General features: G+C 53.6%; 1 protein-coding gene across 1 annotated transcript in view; it reads right to left on the bottom strand.

Annotated features, from left to right (window-relative positions):
* Window positions 1–15,228, bottom strand: part of SCN4A (sodium voltage-gated channel alpha subunit 4) — a 45,643-nt gene that overhangs the window by 14,796 nt on the left and 15,619 nt on the right. Inside the window, exons 4-14 of the mRNA XM_036451067.2 lie at window positions 15,024–15,113; window positions 14,604–14,732; window positions 14,049–14,140; window positions 11,390–11,704; window positions 10,543–10,606; window positions 10,171–10,312; window positions 8,932–9,141; window positions 8,220–8,373; window positions 6,142–6,380; window positions 4,283–4,456; window positions 3,002–3,358 (exon numbers count right to left, since the gene is read on the bottom strand). Of these exons, the coding sequence (XP_036306960.1) occupies window positions 3,002–3,358; window positions 4,283–4,456; window positions 6,142–6,380; window positions 8,220–8,373; window positions 8,932–9,141; window positions 10,171–10,312; window positions 10,543–10,606; window positions 11,390–11,704; window positions 14,049–14,140; window positions 14,604–14,732; window positions 15,024–15,113 (1,966 nt within the window). The remainder of the gene's footprint in view (window positions 1–3,001; window positions 3,359–4,282; window positions 4,457–6,141; window positions 6,381–8,219; window positions 8,374–8,931; window positions 9,142–10,170; window positions 10,313–10,542; window positions 10,607–11,389; window positions 11,705–14,048; window positions 14,141–14,603; window positions 14,733–15,023; window positions 15,114–15,228) is intronic.

The raw sequence follows: 15,228 nt of genomic DNA, 5'->3' as shown, positions 1-15,228 counted from the left end.
GGGTGAGGATAGATGCTTGCCAGGCCCGACCACAGAAATGCTGATCAGCTGGACCACAGCCCCGCAGCCTGTTTCTCATCAGCCCCTGCACCAGCCCCCCACATGCCAAACCCAAACTGGCAGGATGGGTGCTGTTTGTGCCATCTCCGAGTTCTCCTAACACCCGGGGCCTGATTCCCAGGAACAGAGGGTGAGAGAGGAGGGGGAAGGCCAAGAGGCACAGCAACCTTGATGCCAACTCCAGCCTGTGCCTTCTTGCACACGATCACGTCACTCCTCCCAGCTACCCTATAAGGTACCTACTACTTTCCTTTCGTGTAAAGTTAGAGAATCCAGCCAACCAGAGAGCAGTATTTGGTTCAAGGTCATGCAGATGGAAAAGGAGCTGGGACTGGCACTTAGACCTGTATGATTCCAATTATTATGTTATTTTACCCAGAACACTAGATTTCAACAGCACTAACCACAGTGCTGGCCCTGGGCCAACAGCAGGAGTACCCCCAGAGCTCGTTAGAAACACAGATTCCCAGGCCCTGGCCCAGAGCTGCTAGATCAGATTGGGGTGGGTGGGGGGAAGGTGGCAGGTTCTAAGAAACTCCCAAGCGACTCTTAAGCAGGTTAAAATTTGAGAATCATTGGATTAAACCATAAAAAATTTCCCATTTTGCGGGAAACAAAAGAGAAAATAAACAAATGGGACTACATTAAATTAAAAAGATTTTACACAGCAAAGGAAACCATTAACAAAACAAAAAGACAACCTACTGAATGGAAGGAGATATGTGCCAATGGTATGTCTTCTGAAAGGCTAATATAAAAAATTTATAAAGAAGTCATACAACCTAACACCAAAAAAATCACACCAAACAAATCCAATTAAAAAAATGGGCAAAGGACCCGAAAAGACACTTCTCTAAAGAGGACACACAAATGGCCAACAGATATATGAAAAAGATGCTCACCATCACTAATCATCAGAGAAATGCAAGTTACAAACATACAGAGATATCACCTCACACCTGTCAGAATGGCTATCGTCAATAATCCACAAACAAGTGTTGGAGAGGATGTGGAGAAAAGGGAACTCTTGTGCACTGGCAGTGGGACTGCAGATTGGTGTAGCTACTATAGAAAACAATAGAGAGCATCCAAAAAAATTATGCCCTAGTGATTCCACTTCTGAAGAAACCTAAAACACTAATGGAAAAGAATATATGCACTCCTAGGTTCACTGCCGCATTTACAACTAGAGGCTCGGTGCACGAAATTTGTCCACGGGGGTGTCTGTCCCTCAGCCCAACCTATACCCTCTCCAATCTGGGACCCCTCAGGGATGTCCAACTGCCTGTTTAGGCCCAATCCAGTAATTTCGGACCTTAAAGGGCAGTTGAACATCCCTCTCACAATCCAGTTGGTTCCCAACTGCTCGCCTGCCTGCCTTCCTGATTGTCCCTAACCACTTCTGCCTGCCAGCCTGATCACTCCAACCACTCCCTGCCAGCCTGATCGATGCCTAACTGCTCACCTGATGGCTTGATTGCCCCTAACTGCCCTCCCCTGCCAGTCTGGTCACCCCTAACTGCCCTCTTCTGCCAGCCTCATCAACCATAACTGCTCTCCCCTGCTGGTCTGGTCCCCCTGCCAACTGCCCTCCCCTGCAGGCCTGGTCACCCCTAACTGCCCTTCCCTGCAGGCCTGGTCCCCCCCAACTGCCCTCCCCTGGAGGCCAGGTTCCACCCAACTGCTCTCCTTTGCAGGCCTGGGTCCCCTGCAACTTGCCCTTCCCCGAAGGCCTGGTCGCCCCCAACTTCCCTCCTCTATCGGCCAGGTCACCCCTAACTGTTCTCCCCTGCAGGCTTGATTGCCCCCAACTGCCCTCCTTGCAGGCCTGGTCCCTCTCAACTGCCCTCCCCTGCTGGCCATCTTGTGGCAGCCATCTTATATCCACATGGGGACAGCCATCTTTGACCACATGGGGGCAGCCATCTTGTGTGTTGGAGTGATGGTCAATTTGCATATCACTCTTTTATTATAGATAGCATAGCCAAGAAATGGAAGCAACCCAAGTGCCCATCACCAGAGGAGTGGATATAAAAGTGGTGGTGCCTATATACAATGGAACATTACTCAGCCATAAAAAAATAAAATAAAATCTTACCATTTGCCACAGCAGGGATGGGCCTAGAAGTATTATGCTAAGTGAAATAAGTCAGAGTAAAACAAATACCATATGATTTCACTTATATGTGGACTCTAAAGAACAAAATAAACAAAATTGAAACAAACTCATAGATACACAGGGAACAGACTGATGGTTGCTAGAGGGGAGAGGGATGGGGGGACTGCATAAAAATGGTAAAGGGATTAAGAAATATAAATTGTGGCTCAGTTGGTTGGGCATCATCCCATGCACTAAAAGGTTTCTGGTTCCATTTCCAGTCAGGGCACATGCCTGGATTGTGGGCTTGGTCCCCAGCAGGGGGTGTGCAGGAGGCAGCCAACCCATGTTTCTCTCTCTCCCTCTCCCTTCCTCTCTCTCTAAATATCAATAAAAAATATATTAACAACAACAACAAGACAACAAAAAGAAGTACAAATGGATCGTTACAAAACAGTCACGGGGATGAAAAGTCCGGCAGAGGGAATATAGTCAATGCTGTTGAAATAACTAGCTATAGTACTAGGTGGGGAATGGAAACACCAGGGGGAACACTTTGTAAAGTATGTGAGTATCTAACCACTACGCTGCACACCGGAAACCAATACAAAATAATACTGAATATAAACTGTAATTGAAAAATAAAATTAAAGAAAAATTTTTCCATTTTGGGGGGTTGCGGGAAGAGAAGAGCCATGTAACATCCAGTTCAACTCATAGGAAAAGGGCCCTTGCACTACAGCCCCCTTCAGAGGAAGTAAAGGAGATAAAAGAACGGTCCTGTCTTGGGACACCTGGGTTTCCTGGGTAAGGGTGGGGGAGCCACCAGCCAGCCTCACTCACCACTAGGTTGCCGATGACCATGACCATGAGGAAGACGGTGAGGCACATGGCCTGGCCGGCCACCTCCATGCAGTCCCACATGGTCTCGATCCACTCGCCGCACAGGATGCGGAAGATGATGAGGAAGGAGTGGAAGAAGTCGTGCATGTGCCAGCGGGGCAGGCTGCAGTCCGCAGCGATCTTGCACACGCACTCCTTGTAGCTCTTGCCGAACAGCTGCATGCCCACCACGGCGAAGATGAACACGATGATGGCCAGCACCAGCGTCAGGTTGCCCAGCGCCCCCACCGAGTTGCCGATGATCTTGATGAGCATGTTCAGCGTGGGCCACGACTTGGCCAGCTTGAAGACCCGCAGCTGCCGGTGGGAGGAGGGCAGGGGCGAATGAGGCCCGGGGACCCCTGGCCAACCCAGGGGAGCCCCACCTTAGGGGAAAGAATCATCTTGAACAGCTCGATTCCCTTCTCCCTGAGAGACTGGAAGGCCTCAGTTTGCCTATTAGATCAGAACATGCATATCCTACTACCTCATGGTCTTCATACATTCCAAAGGGGGAAAAAAGTCCTTATTTGTCAAAGATACAGATAGAGCTTCCAGCCCGTGTGAGTCGGTGGTTGCTAGTCAACCTATGAACCAGGAGGTCAGATTCATTTCCCAGTCAGTGCACATGCCTGGGTGGGCCCCGTAGGGGGCATGCAGGAGGAGCCAATCAATGATTCTCTCTCACCATTGATGTTTCTATCCCTTTCTCCCTCTCCCTTTCTCTGAAATCAATTTTTTTTTAATGTCACATATTTAGAGATACAGATAAAGTGTTTACAAGTGAAATTATATTTTGGGATTTGCTTTAACATACTCCCTTCCATAAAAAAGGGGGGGGGGGCAGATGAAATGAGCAGCAGACTTGATAGCTGATGAGGCTGGGTGATAGGTACAGAGGTTTCTTATATTTTATACTTTATACCTTTCATGTATGTGGCTGCATGAAAGGTCCCAGAATGGAGTTTAAAAAAATAATAGAAGTGCTCTGGGGGGAAAGAGGGGTGGAAAGGGCACTAATTCAGAGCTCCGGTTCTACTACTAAAGGTCCTCCCAAGCCTTAGCTTTCAGGTCTACAGTCCCGGCCAAAGTTCCCGTTCAAGGTCACAGGGGTCAAACTCCTGGGCTGTCATTTTGGCCCCCAGCCACCCTGTGTGATAGGGGAGGGGGCTCCCTTTCTCCCTATTTTCAGTAAGAAGATCCCCACCCTGCCCCTCCTCCGCCCCGGCCCGGCTCACGCACCAGACGGAAGGAGCGAAGCACCGACAGCCCCTGCACGCTGGCCAGGCCCAGCTCCACCAGGCTGAGCGTGACGATGATGCTGTCGAAGACGTTCCAGCCCTGCTGGAAGTACTCGTAGGGGTCCAAGGCGATGAGCTTCAGCACCATCTCTGCCGTGAAGATGCCCGTGAAGACCTGTGGGGCGGGGGGCGGTCACAGGTCGCAGAGCTTCCGGGGGCACTCAGCTTTGAGCGTCTCCTACCCGACTCCCACCTCCTGGCAGAGTCTGTGGGGCCCAGAACCCTGAGGGGGCAGGGAGTGGTGCCCAAGGCACCCGAGTGTGTGTGTGAGTGAAGAGTGGGTGGCCATTCCACAGGGGAGATGGGGACCACCCAGAGACCTGGGCCCTTCCGGTTTGGGCCATGTGACCGAGGGCCAGCCCTTAACGTCTTATTTAACACTCACAGAGGGCTTTGTGGTTGCCATGATAACCTCAATGGTATGCCGGTTTCTGTGTCATTGGAAGGGATTATCACACCCATCTCAGGAAAAGGGAAACTGAGGCTCAGAGAGGCTAACGGGAAGTGCTTGGCCATGCTGCCCACATGGGAACGAGTCAAGTCTCAAACCTGCTTGATTCAGTGTCCCGTTCCTGCACCCTACAGCCTCTCTACCCTCACTGGCATGGGTCTCAGGACTCAGCCTCTTGGTGGACTTGGAAGTCTAGGGCGGGGCCAAAATGGGGAAAGTTGGGAACAATGAGAAGGCCAGAGCTTCCCCACCCCCAAACACAACCCTCTATATGGAGCCTGAGTCCCTGAAAACTCCCCGGGCACGGCCTCCCTCCTGCCAGGCGCCAGCTGCCCTGGGGCCACAGCTTGCCCTGGCACATGCCGAGCCCCGCCCAGGAGCGGTCCCTGGCCACAGCAGGTGCCCAGTCGGTGGCAGAATGTGGGCAGGGGGTGAGCAGGCTGCGGGCCGGCCCCATCACGCACACCCCAGCAGCTGCACCAAGTCCAGAGCACGCCCTGGCCCCTCCAGCCCAGCCCGGCCACGGCTACTCGGGCATCTCCACGGAGCAGACTTGCCTGCCTCCCAGGCTGGGGACTCCAAGGTCCGATTCCCCTGCTATCCACCCAGGCCTGTCCTTCCTCAAGCCTCAGATCTCTTAGGCCCCCCTGACCCTCAGGGTGGGGGAGCATGTTGCCCATTTGCCATCCTGAAAACATTTGAGGGAAACTGAGAAGGGCGGGGCAGGGCTGGAGGAGGAGGCGGCTTTTTCCCTTTGTCAGGCTCCACGGTGGCTGGCAACGAGGTGATAATGCTCCTAATGGGTAGGGATAAGCAGGCGGATCAGTGTGTGTCAACAATAGTGGAACAGGCAGGGCTGGGAGGGCAGTAAGCCTGGCCACACTGGAGAAAGGGGAGCGGGCAGGGGGCTGAGGGTTGAGGGACTATGCCCTGGGGCCTCCAGGATGAGCTGTGGCCTCTTGGGCCAGGGTGCCCACAGCTATATGCCCTACTTCCAGGTCCTGTAGTCCCTCTTAGGCCCACAGCAACCTCTAAAGGTGGGGAGACTTGTTACTCAGTCCCCCCACCTCCATTCCCTCAATTCTCCCATATCTGCATCCAGAACCTCATCCCCACTCTCTCTGCTCCCAGCTATCCTGAAACCCAAATACATCTCGTGGATCACCCCCATATACCTTCCTTGTATATCAACTTATGTCCCCCCCATGCTGGAAAACTAACCCCAGCCTGTCCACATCTGCCCCCATTAGTGCCCCATATTTCCATGCAGCTGAGAGGGCCCCATCAAGCCCTGTGTCCTCTCCCCTGTCCTGCTTGGAATGACCACCTCTCTCTTGTCCCCTCCCTACCAGGTTGCCCACGTTGAGCACGTGGTCAAATTCATCTGTCATGGGGTAATGCTCCATGGCCATGAAGAGGGTGTTGAGCACAATGCAGATGGTGATGCCCAGGTCCACGAAGGGGTCCATGACGATCAGGTGGATGATGTTCTTGAACTTCACCCATGGGGCGCAGCAGTTCCATATGAGCACTTTGTGGGCACACTTGTACCACCATGGTGGACACTTCTGGTGGGCCTCTTCCAGCTCTGGGGTAGGCGGGAAATCAGACACGTGGTGGGGAGCCCTTCTCAGTGGCTACCTTCCTCCACATGGTCTTTGGGGCTCCCCTTCCAAGCCCTGTCCCTTAGATCACATCTCAAACCCCACCCTTCAGGGCCCCCTACTCTAAGCCACACCTCTCAGTGCATCACCCTCAAAACCCAACCCTTTGGACCCTGTCCCCCAAAGACCTGCCCCTTAGAGGCCTTTGCCCCTGGCCCCTTCTCTCAATGGGCCATTTCAAGCTTCGGCCTTCATGACACAACTCAGTGACTCTCAGTGACTCTCACCCCTGCCAGTGGCCCAGGGCAATGATCCTGCACCCTGCTCTCACCGTGCCTGAGGGTCCCTGGTGGGAGGTTACTGCTAGGAGTTGGTTTCCAGTCCTCCGGCTGCTGGTGAGTGCCACTGGGGAGCAGACTGTGATCCCCCTGTGGGCTCTTAATCGCTTTGGCAGTAATGCTGGCTCCTCCAGACTGTTCCTAGCCAATCAGTCACTTCCCACCAGCATGGATTTCTGGAAATGCCCCCTGTTCTTGCCACCCTAGCTCAAAAGCCCGTAAGGCCCACCATGAAGCTGCTCCTCCACCTGGACTTCCAGGCCTGTGTGGCTGTGGGCATCCTCAGCCCGGGCATGATCTCATTTCATTCCCACTGGAACTTCTAAGTGCTATTAGTGCCTCCCATCTCATAGAGGAGGAAAGGGGGCTGGAGTGGCGGCAGTCCCACGAACCCTTGGATTCGCAAGCATGATTGGGACACCCCAGGGTGGCGGTGGCTGACTCTCACCTCCACCCAGGAGCTAGCAATCTGGACCTCTCACAAAGGCTGAACATTCTAGTCTGACCTTAACAACGCCACCCTACCCCTAACCTGAATGCTACTGCAGGTGCTACTGCCAGAAATTCTCACAACCATCCAGCAAGCGCAGTGTTGAGTGATCACCTAGGCCAGCTCTGCCCAGCATTCCCTGGGGCATTCTCTGGCATGGCACACATACCTGGATGCCTATCATACAAGGTCAGGTGAAATGATGCCCTCTAGAGGTTTGCCAAGTCCCCTAGGACAGCGGTCGCCAACCTTTCGGGTCTCACGGACCACCAGAGGCCTGAGGACCATCGGTTGGCAATCGCTGCTCTAGAACCTCTAAGTCCTTCCTGACACAAGTGGCCTGGGAAGGGAACCAGATCTCTTCTGTGACAGATTTCCTTCCTTCCCTCGCTCCCTTCTCTCTCTTTTCTTCCCTCCCTCCTTCTCATTCATCCACATACCCATGTGTTTCTTCCCATTCATTAATCTTTCAGCCCACCTACCTATCCATCATCCATCCATCCATCCATCCATCCATCCATCCATCTAACAATTTGTATAAATCTATCTACCTTCTCTTTATTACCTCATCCTTGTCCTCCTCCTGAGACTTGGGGAGCAGCATGGGCATTTGAGGGAGTCTGTGACTCTACCTCACAGAGTCTGGCCTTTGGCCTTTAACTTTTACCCAGAGACATTTGAGGAGCAGGATCTCCAGTTTCCGGAACTTTGGGCCTTCCTGGTTAGTATTATTATCCTGTCCTCCATTGCCTTGGCAGCCCCCAAGGCCCTCCCGGAAGCCCCCATTTCCCGTAGCAGCCTGGCCTTGCAGCCAGAACTGGGGTAGGGCAAGCCAGGACTATATTTATCGTGGCCATTTCTTCGATGCCAATATTAAGTTACTGTCCTCCTGAAGCTGGGCCCAGGCAGCCCCACCCTCACTTCCCCAGGAGCTCAAGTGGCCTGATGGGCAGCACATGCAGCATAGGATGGGTATGGGGGAGCCAGGCACTCACCTTCCATGGTATCTGAGATGGCACTGTCTGCGCTGCAGCTCGGCCTTGGGGGCCCCTTCTCCCCTGGAGATGTGTCCAGGCTGCCATTGCAGTCTTTGCCGTGGGCTGGGTCACCATCTGCCTCCGCATCTTCCAGAGCCTGGGCAGCCTTGGCCTGTGGACCAGCAGGGTGATGGGCATGAAGTCCATTTCTGAGCCAGGAGGATGGCCTGATTGACTTTCAGAGCTTCCTCACTAGTCCTTTAGGATGGGGCCCCTCTTCTTGGCCTGCCCTGAGCCTAGTGGTGGTCCAAAGTGACTGAGGACCCTCATCCTTGAAGACCCTCTGCTTGATGCTGTGACTGAGCCTGCACTTCATGAGATGATGAGAGAGTGGGCACTGCTCCCTGGGGCCTCATCAGGACCCGCCCCTCTCTTGACAGGAACCCATATTCTGCCCAGAAAGAATCACAAAATCATGGATATTTAAGCTGGAAGGCTATGTCTGATCCCTTCTCACATATGGGGAAACTGAGGCACAGAGCTGCAAAATATTATTTCTACTGCCTGGATTATCTCTCATCCGACCAAAGCCCCCAGCCCAGGGCCTCTGTTCCCCCTGCCTCCAAGCCCCTGCCCCTTCCTCTCCCTCACCCTCAGCCTGCCCAGGAGAACCCAGGCCGAGGGGCAGGGAGATCCCTGGGTCCTCGGCCTCCTCTCTCTGAGTCCAGACCTTCTCCATTTCCTCCTGATGCTTTTTGTATTTCTCCAGCAACTGCTGAAACTCCTCTTCTCTCTCCAGATCCTCAGCCATATTGGCCTCGTTCTGCTCAGCGTAGGCCATGGCCACCACCGCCAGGATCAGGTTGATGAGGTAAAAGGAGCCCAGGAAGATGATGACCACGAAGAAGAGCATGTAGGTCTTGCCAGCTGCTCGGAGGGTCTGGGGGTGGGGGCAGGACAGGATGTATCACATGGTGCCCGCCTGCTTCGCTCACCACCCCTCTCCACACACCTACTGCCCCGAGAGGTAAACAGAGAGGGTCCTTCACAGAGCCTGGTGATTTGAGGCAGGGTCTGGTCATCCTTGACAGGCTAAACCACACTCTGGGGAAACTTCCAAATGTACACCCAGGACCCAGACTTTCCTGATCTCCTGCTCAGAGAGCCCTGAGGAACAGCCAGACATCGTGAGGTCAGAAAGCCAGGATAAAAAATGGTGAACATGGGTTATAGGGGCTTAAGTCCTAGCTTTGTACGGTGCTTGGTATCTAGTAAGAGCTCAACAGATAGTAATTATTATTATTGTTGCTATTTTCATTAATATCATCAGCGTTAGAAGTATCACCAGGGACCAGAAAGCATTGTTGCTCCAGACTCAGCCTGCCTGTTCTGCAGACAGTAGAAGCTAAATAATTTTGTCTGGGGCCCTGGCTGGTTTGGCTCAGTGGATAGAGCGTTGGTCGGCAAACTGAAGGGTTGCAGGTTCAATTCTGGTCAAGGGCATGTACCTTGGTTGCAGGCCTGATCCCTGGCCTCAGTCAGAGTGCATGCAAGAGGCAGCCAATCAATATGTCTCTCTCTCACATCCATGTTTCTCTGTCTGTCTCTCCCCTTCCCTTCCACTCTTTCTAAAGATCAATGGGAAAATGTCCTCATGTGATGATTAGACAAGTTAAAAATAAAATAAATTGTATCTGGGTAGAGTTGAATTTCTAAGCTGCCCTATGGTACTGCGAGGACTGGGGATCTATGCCAGGCCTAGATCTCAGCAGAGGTGGAGAAGGATGAAGAGGCTGTGGCTCAGATCTCAGGTACCCAATGTTGGGGGGCTCTAAGAAGCTGTCTGTATGTAGGAGCACCGAGGGGGCTCCACAGGTGAGACAGCCCTGCTGGGGGTCCTGCCAGGCGACAAGAGGCTGTGGGGATGAGGGAGGTTCCGGGGCTGAAGAGCAGGGCGGGGCAGCTGTACCAGCTGGAAGAGGTTCTCCCAATAGTCCTGTGTCATGAGGCGGAAGAGAGACAGGAAGGCCCAGCTGAAGGTGTCATAGCTGGTGTAGCCATAGTTGGGGTTCCGCCCGGTCTTTATGCACATGTAACCCTCGGGGCAGCGCCTGGGGATAGAATGGGGGCTGGTTTTAGGGAAGAAGGAGAGCCCCAACTGGGGGCCAAGAAAGGGGGGCTCATAGGGGGGCAATGCTTCAGTCCTGTGTCCCAGAAAATATTTCATTCCTGCCCATAGGTTTCCCTTATATTCCCATCCTCCCCAGGTCCTTGGCCCTGAGCAGCCCCCCGTTTTCTGACACCTCTGGGGCACCTTTTCCCGTCGCCCTGCATCACTCACCCAGCGTCACTGCTGTTCCCACAGAGCAGGGCGTCGAGGGCACCCTCCAGGAAATAGAAGTTCCCTTGGGAGTCAGAGGCCACAGAGGACACATGTCACCACATGCACACTGTGGGCACATGTACCGCTGCACACCTGGAAACACATCTGTGTGGACCAAATAGCCGCTTCCTGGCCCCCCCCCCCCCCCCCCGGCCTCCTTTAGGTCTCTGGGTACACACACAGCAGGGAGCTCAGCTCCAAGTGGTGTGAGCTCAGTGTCTGGTGTGGATGCATAGCCAGAATAAGCAGGGACACAGAGAGACGGGAGGAACATGTATGTGTGTGCATGGGGCTACCATGTGTCTGCGCAGGGTCCCTGACTGAGGGCTGAGGTTGGGGGACGAGGAGGCCAGGCCCCAGAGTACCAGGCTGAAGAAGGGGTACCCGTCTCCAATTTGCCAGAAGACACTGTGTAGACTGATGGTGGCCGTTTGAGAATGGGTGCCTGTGTGTGTGTGTGTGAAGTATGAGTATGTAAGCAGGATGTGGGTGTGTGGTTGCCTGGTGGGGGCCCTCCCAGGGAGTGCACAGGTTAAGGACAAGGGACCACGGACTGCTGCTGTCTATAGTGGAAGCTTCAGGATTGTCAAAGCAATTGGGCATTTGTTGTCCTATTAGCCCTTTGAAAAAGGTGTTGTCATCTCAGTTTTCCAGGTGAGGACTCAGCCTCAGGGAGACCAAGGGACTTGTCAGAGGCAAGTGGGAAGTGATGGATTTCAGCTCAGGTCCTCTTCTGCTGTTTATCTCACAGGGGCTGCCCCCGGGACTGGGACCGGCCCCACTGGCCTCGGTCCTCTGTCCGTACCTTCGTCATTGACGTAGGTGTCCCAGTCGAAGGTGTAGTTGCTGGCCCTGCTCCCCGGGCTGTCCCAGGTGTCGTTGCCGAACCAGGTGTCGTTGCCGTCCCAGGTGTCGTTGCCGTCCCACAGCTCACTGTCGTACCACGTGCTGTTGGTGTCATTGAAGGGAGGGGGCCACCGCACACACTTCTGCCGCAGGTTCCCCATGAAGAGCTGCAGTCCCACCAGGGCGAAGACGCTCAGGCAGAAGACGGTGAGGATCATCACGTCCGAGAGCTTTTTCACCGACTGGATCAGCGCCCCCACAATCGTCTTCAGACCTGACCACAGGGTGGGTAAGCGTATGGACGAGGGAGCAGGCGGGGCAGGGGTAACTTACTCCCTTATCCTCCAAGCCTCCGCCGACTCCATCTCCTCACGACTTGACTTACCAGGGGCACCAGTCCCCGGAGAGCTTCTCAAATGAACCCCACTCCTCTCTGATCACGTCCTTAACCAGGAGCCTTCGAATGGCCACAGACTCTCAGCCACTAGGAGACTGGGCTCTAGTCTCCACGTGGCTCAGACTAGAGCCCAGTTTCCACAGGCTGCTGCCTGACTCCTAGAGCAACACACAGGCACACAGTGGAGCTTAATAAATGTCACCTGGCTGTTTTTGCTCAGTGGTTAGAGCATCGGTCTGAGGGCCAAAGGGTTGAAGGTTTATTCCTGGTCTAGGGCATGTACCTTGGTTGCAGGCTTGATCCCTGGCCCTGGATGGGACACGTGCGGGAGGTAACAAATGATATGTCTCTCTCACATCTCTCTCTCTCTCTCTCTCTCTCTCTCTCTCTCTCTTCTCAACTCGAAAAAAATCAATGGAAAAAATATCCTCAGGTGAGGATTAAAAAAAAAAAAGTTAAAAGAGAAATATACATTTAAAAAATATAAATAGAAAAAAAGGAAAAAATAAATGTCAGTAGGTCAGCATTCCCAAAGTGTGTTCCACAAAACACCAATCTCCCAAACTGTGCCCTTACAGGGGAGCGGGTGTTCAATAATGTTTGGGGAAGGCCGAGCTGTGTATTTCTCGTGGAGAGTCACTGTGTAGATCATCCAATCAAAGGCTCTGACAAGTCCTCCAGAAACAAAAACTTTTAATACCATGTTTATTAACTTACTTGGCCACAGCACTTCTCTTTTGATAATGCCCATCAATCCCCAAGGAATGGTAGGGTTCACACCGAGAAGCTCTAGTCTGACTTTGTATGATCATTGCATTCAGCCATTTGGATGGACAGAGGCATAAACAAAACTTACGGAAAGCCAGGGTCCGATTCCCATCATTCATGGAAGAGCCCTTCCCTTGGGCCTAATCCTAGTGTCTCTCACTTCAATATTAGTTTATTTCCTTTTCTTATCCTGGCATAAACAAAAATACTCAGCAGCCTCCTTATAAAAACCCTCCAGAGCTCCAGGATGCTGGGAGTGTGGCATCGAGGAAAGGTGTGGCCTTGGCTCCGTGGCCAATGTTTGCCCCTATTGGGGTGGCCTGGGGCCTCCTTCCTGCACCGCAGTGTGAGGCCTTTGGTCTAGAGGAGAACTTTCTAGCATTACCTGAGTCATTTCCCCTCCTCCCAGCACCTGCTTGCCATCCCTTATCCCCTTTCTCTCCTTTAATGAACCTTCTCCAGTTTCTACGTATGCTTTTTGAGGGGCTGGATGATCTGGATTCTATTTATTTCCTGCTTCTTGATGCATTACTTTGGAATTGCCCAGCCCCATGGCTCAGTGGGCAAGCGGCGTGCTCCCTACGGAGCCTCAGGGCTGGGACTTTCCACACTGACCCCTGTGGGTCTCAGCTGGAGGTCGCTGCTCTGCACACAGGCCATGCACTAGTGTTCTACGTACCTAATCGATATTAAAGCATCTAATCCTCACCACGGCCCCAGGCAGGGCACTATTACTACCCTGTTTCCCCGAAAATAAGACAGTGTCTTATATTTTTTCTCCCAAAGTTGCGCTAGGTCTTATTTTCAGGGGATGTCTTATCTTTCCATGCGCTAGGTCTTATTTTCGAGGAAACACGGTATCAACATTCTACAGATATTGCCGAAGCCGGTTTGGCTCAGTGGTAGAGCATCGGTCTGCAGACTGAAAGGTCACAGGTTCGATTCCGGTCAAGGGCATGTACCTTGGTTGCAGGCACATCCCCAGTACGGGGTGTGCAAGAGACAGCTGGTCGATGTTTCTCTCTCGTCGACGTTTCTAACTCTCTATCTCTCTCCCTTTCTCTCTGTTAAAAATCAATAAAATAGATTAAAAAAAAACACAAAACATTCTACAGATACTGAGGCACAGACAGGTTAAGCCACTTGCCCAAGGTCAAAGTGAAGAAATGGTGGAAGTGAGAACTGAACACAGGCAGTCTGGCTCCCGAGTCTGTGCTCTTATGCCCTTGCTATGCAGCCACTCAAATGCACATCCTCCAGCCTGGGGCCTTTCCTCCTCGCTGGCCATGGGACACCCTCTGTGTCCACACTTTGGTGTGTGTCTTACACACTCAGCCTGGGAGTCTTGTGACCCTGGGTCAGGCTCCTGGACCCTGAGTGTCAGGTTCCAGGCGTGGGCATGAGGGTGGGGGGCTGTTGACCCTAGCGGAGGGTCCCTGCACCTCCCCAGTACCTGGGATGACGGTGATGGTTTTCAGGGCCCGCAGCACCCGGAAGGTTCTCAGGGCAGAGATGTTGCCCAAGTCCACAAACTCCGTCACGTACCTGGGTGGGGGTGGGGGCGGGGTGAGGGCTGTGTCAGAGCCAGGGGTAGGTAAAAGGAGAGAATTCAGGAATCCTTGTAGTTGGGGTTCCCACAGGGGGGCTGGGGAGCAGGTCACTCCAAGGTTCCTATGGGAGCCTGAGAGTTGGGAGAGAGTGCAGGAGCTTGGCTGGGGAGTGGGTGTGGCCTCCCAGTGGGCGAGGCCTTGAGCTTAGGGCTGTTGTAGACTCAGGGCTACTGCGTGTGGTTGTACATGGTGTGTGTCGGGGGCAGCAGGAGAGCCTACAAGCCAGACCCTGGGATGGTGGCTCCTAGTTGTACAGATAGCTTACTGTCAGCACCCCTGACCCAACGCCCCTGCAGTCCACCCTCTGAGAGGGTGAGCCCACTCAACTGCTCCCTTTGAGGCCTGGCCCTCTCCGCTCCCCCCGCCACAGCCTCGGGACCCCCTGGGCCCCTGCTCACGCCATCATGATGACACTGAAGTCCAGCCAGTTCCAGGGGTCCCGGAGGAATGTGAAGTCGTCGATGCAGAAGCCTCGGGACAGCATCTTGATGAAGGATTCAAAGGTGTAGATCCCCGTGAAGGTGTACCTGGTAGGGAGAGGGCCGGCCGGGGCCAGGCGTGTCATGCCTAGGGAGGGGTGGGTGGCAATGATGGGCCTCCCGGGACGGAGGGGCACAGAAATGAAATGTGCCAGCCCAGGGCTGAGGACCTTGGTGAGAAGGACAGTGTGTGCCACCTGGAGGCTTAGAGTGTTGATGGGGTGACAGTGACAGTATGTGTCTCCCTGGAACACAATCCTCAGAGTGTGGACACCTGGGATGAGCGGTACCCCAGGGTGGGGAGGGGTGGGGGGAGAGGGGAGGGGAGGAGAGACTTACTCCACGTTCTTGGACCAGGGAGGCGGATCACTCATGGTCATGAACACGCAATTGGTCAAGATGGTGATCATGATGAACATGCTGAACAGCGTTGGGGGGAGGGTCAAGGAAAGTGAGGGAGCAGGTGGGGAAGGGAGGTGGACAGAGGCCCTCCTCGCCCAGAGCACCCCATTTTGCTTATCCCCCCCCCCCCCCAGCCTCTGCC

This window comes from Pipistrellus kuhlii, unplaced genomic scaffold (assembly GCF_014108245.1).
Source record: "Pipistrellus kuhlii isolate mPipKuh1 unplaced genomic scaffold, mPipKuh1.p scaffold_m20_p_22, whole genome shotgun sequence".
Classification (NCBI taxonomy): Eukaryota; Metazoa; Chordata; class Mammalia; order Chiroptera; family Vespertilionidae; genus Pipistrellus; species Pipistrellus kuhlii.
The sequence above is the reverse complement of the archived record's forward strand: the minus strand, read 5'-3'. Positions and strand labels throughout refer to the sequence as shown.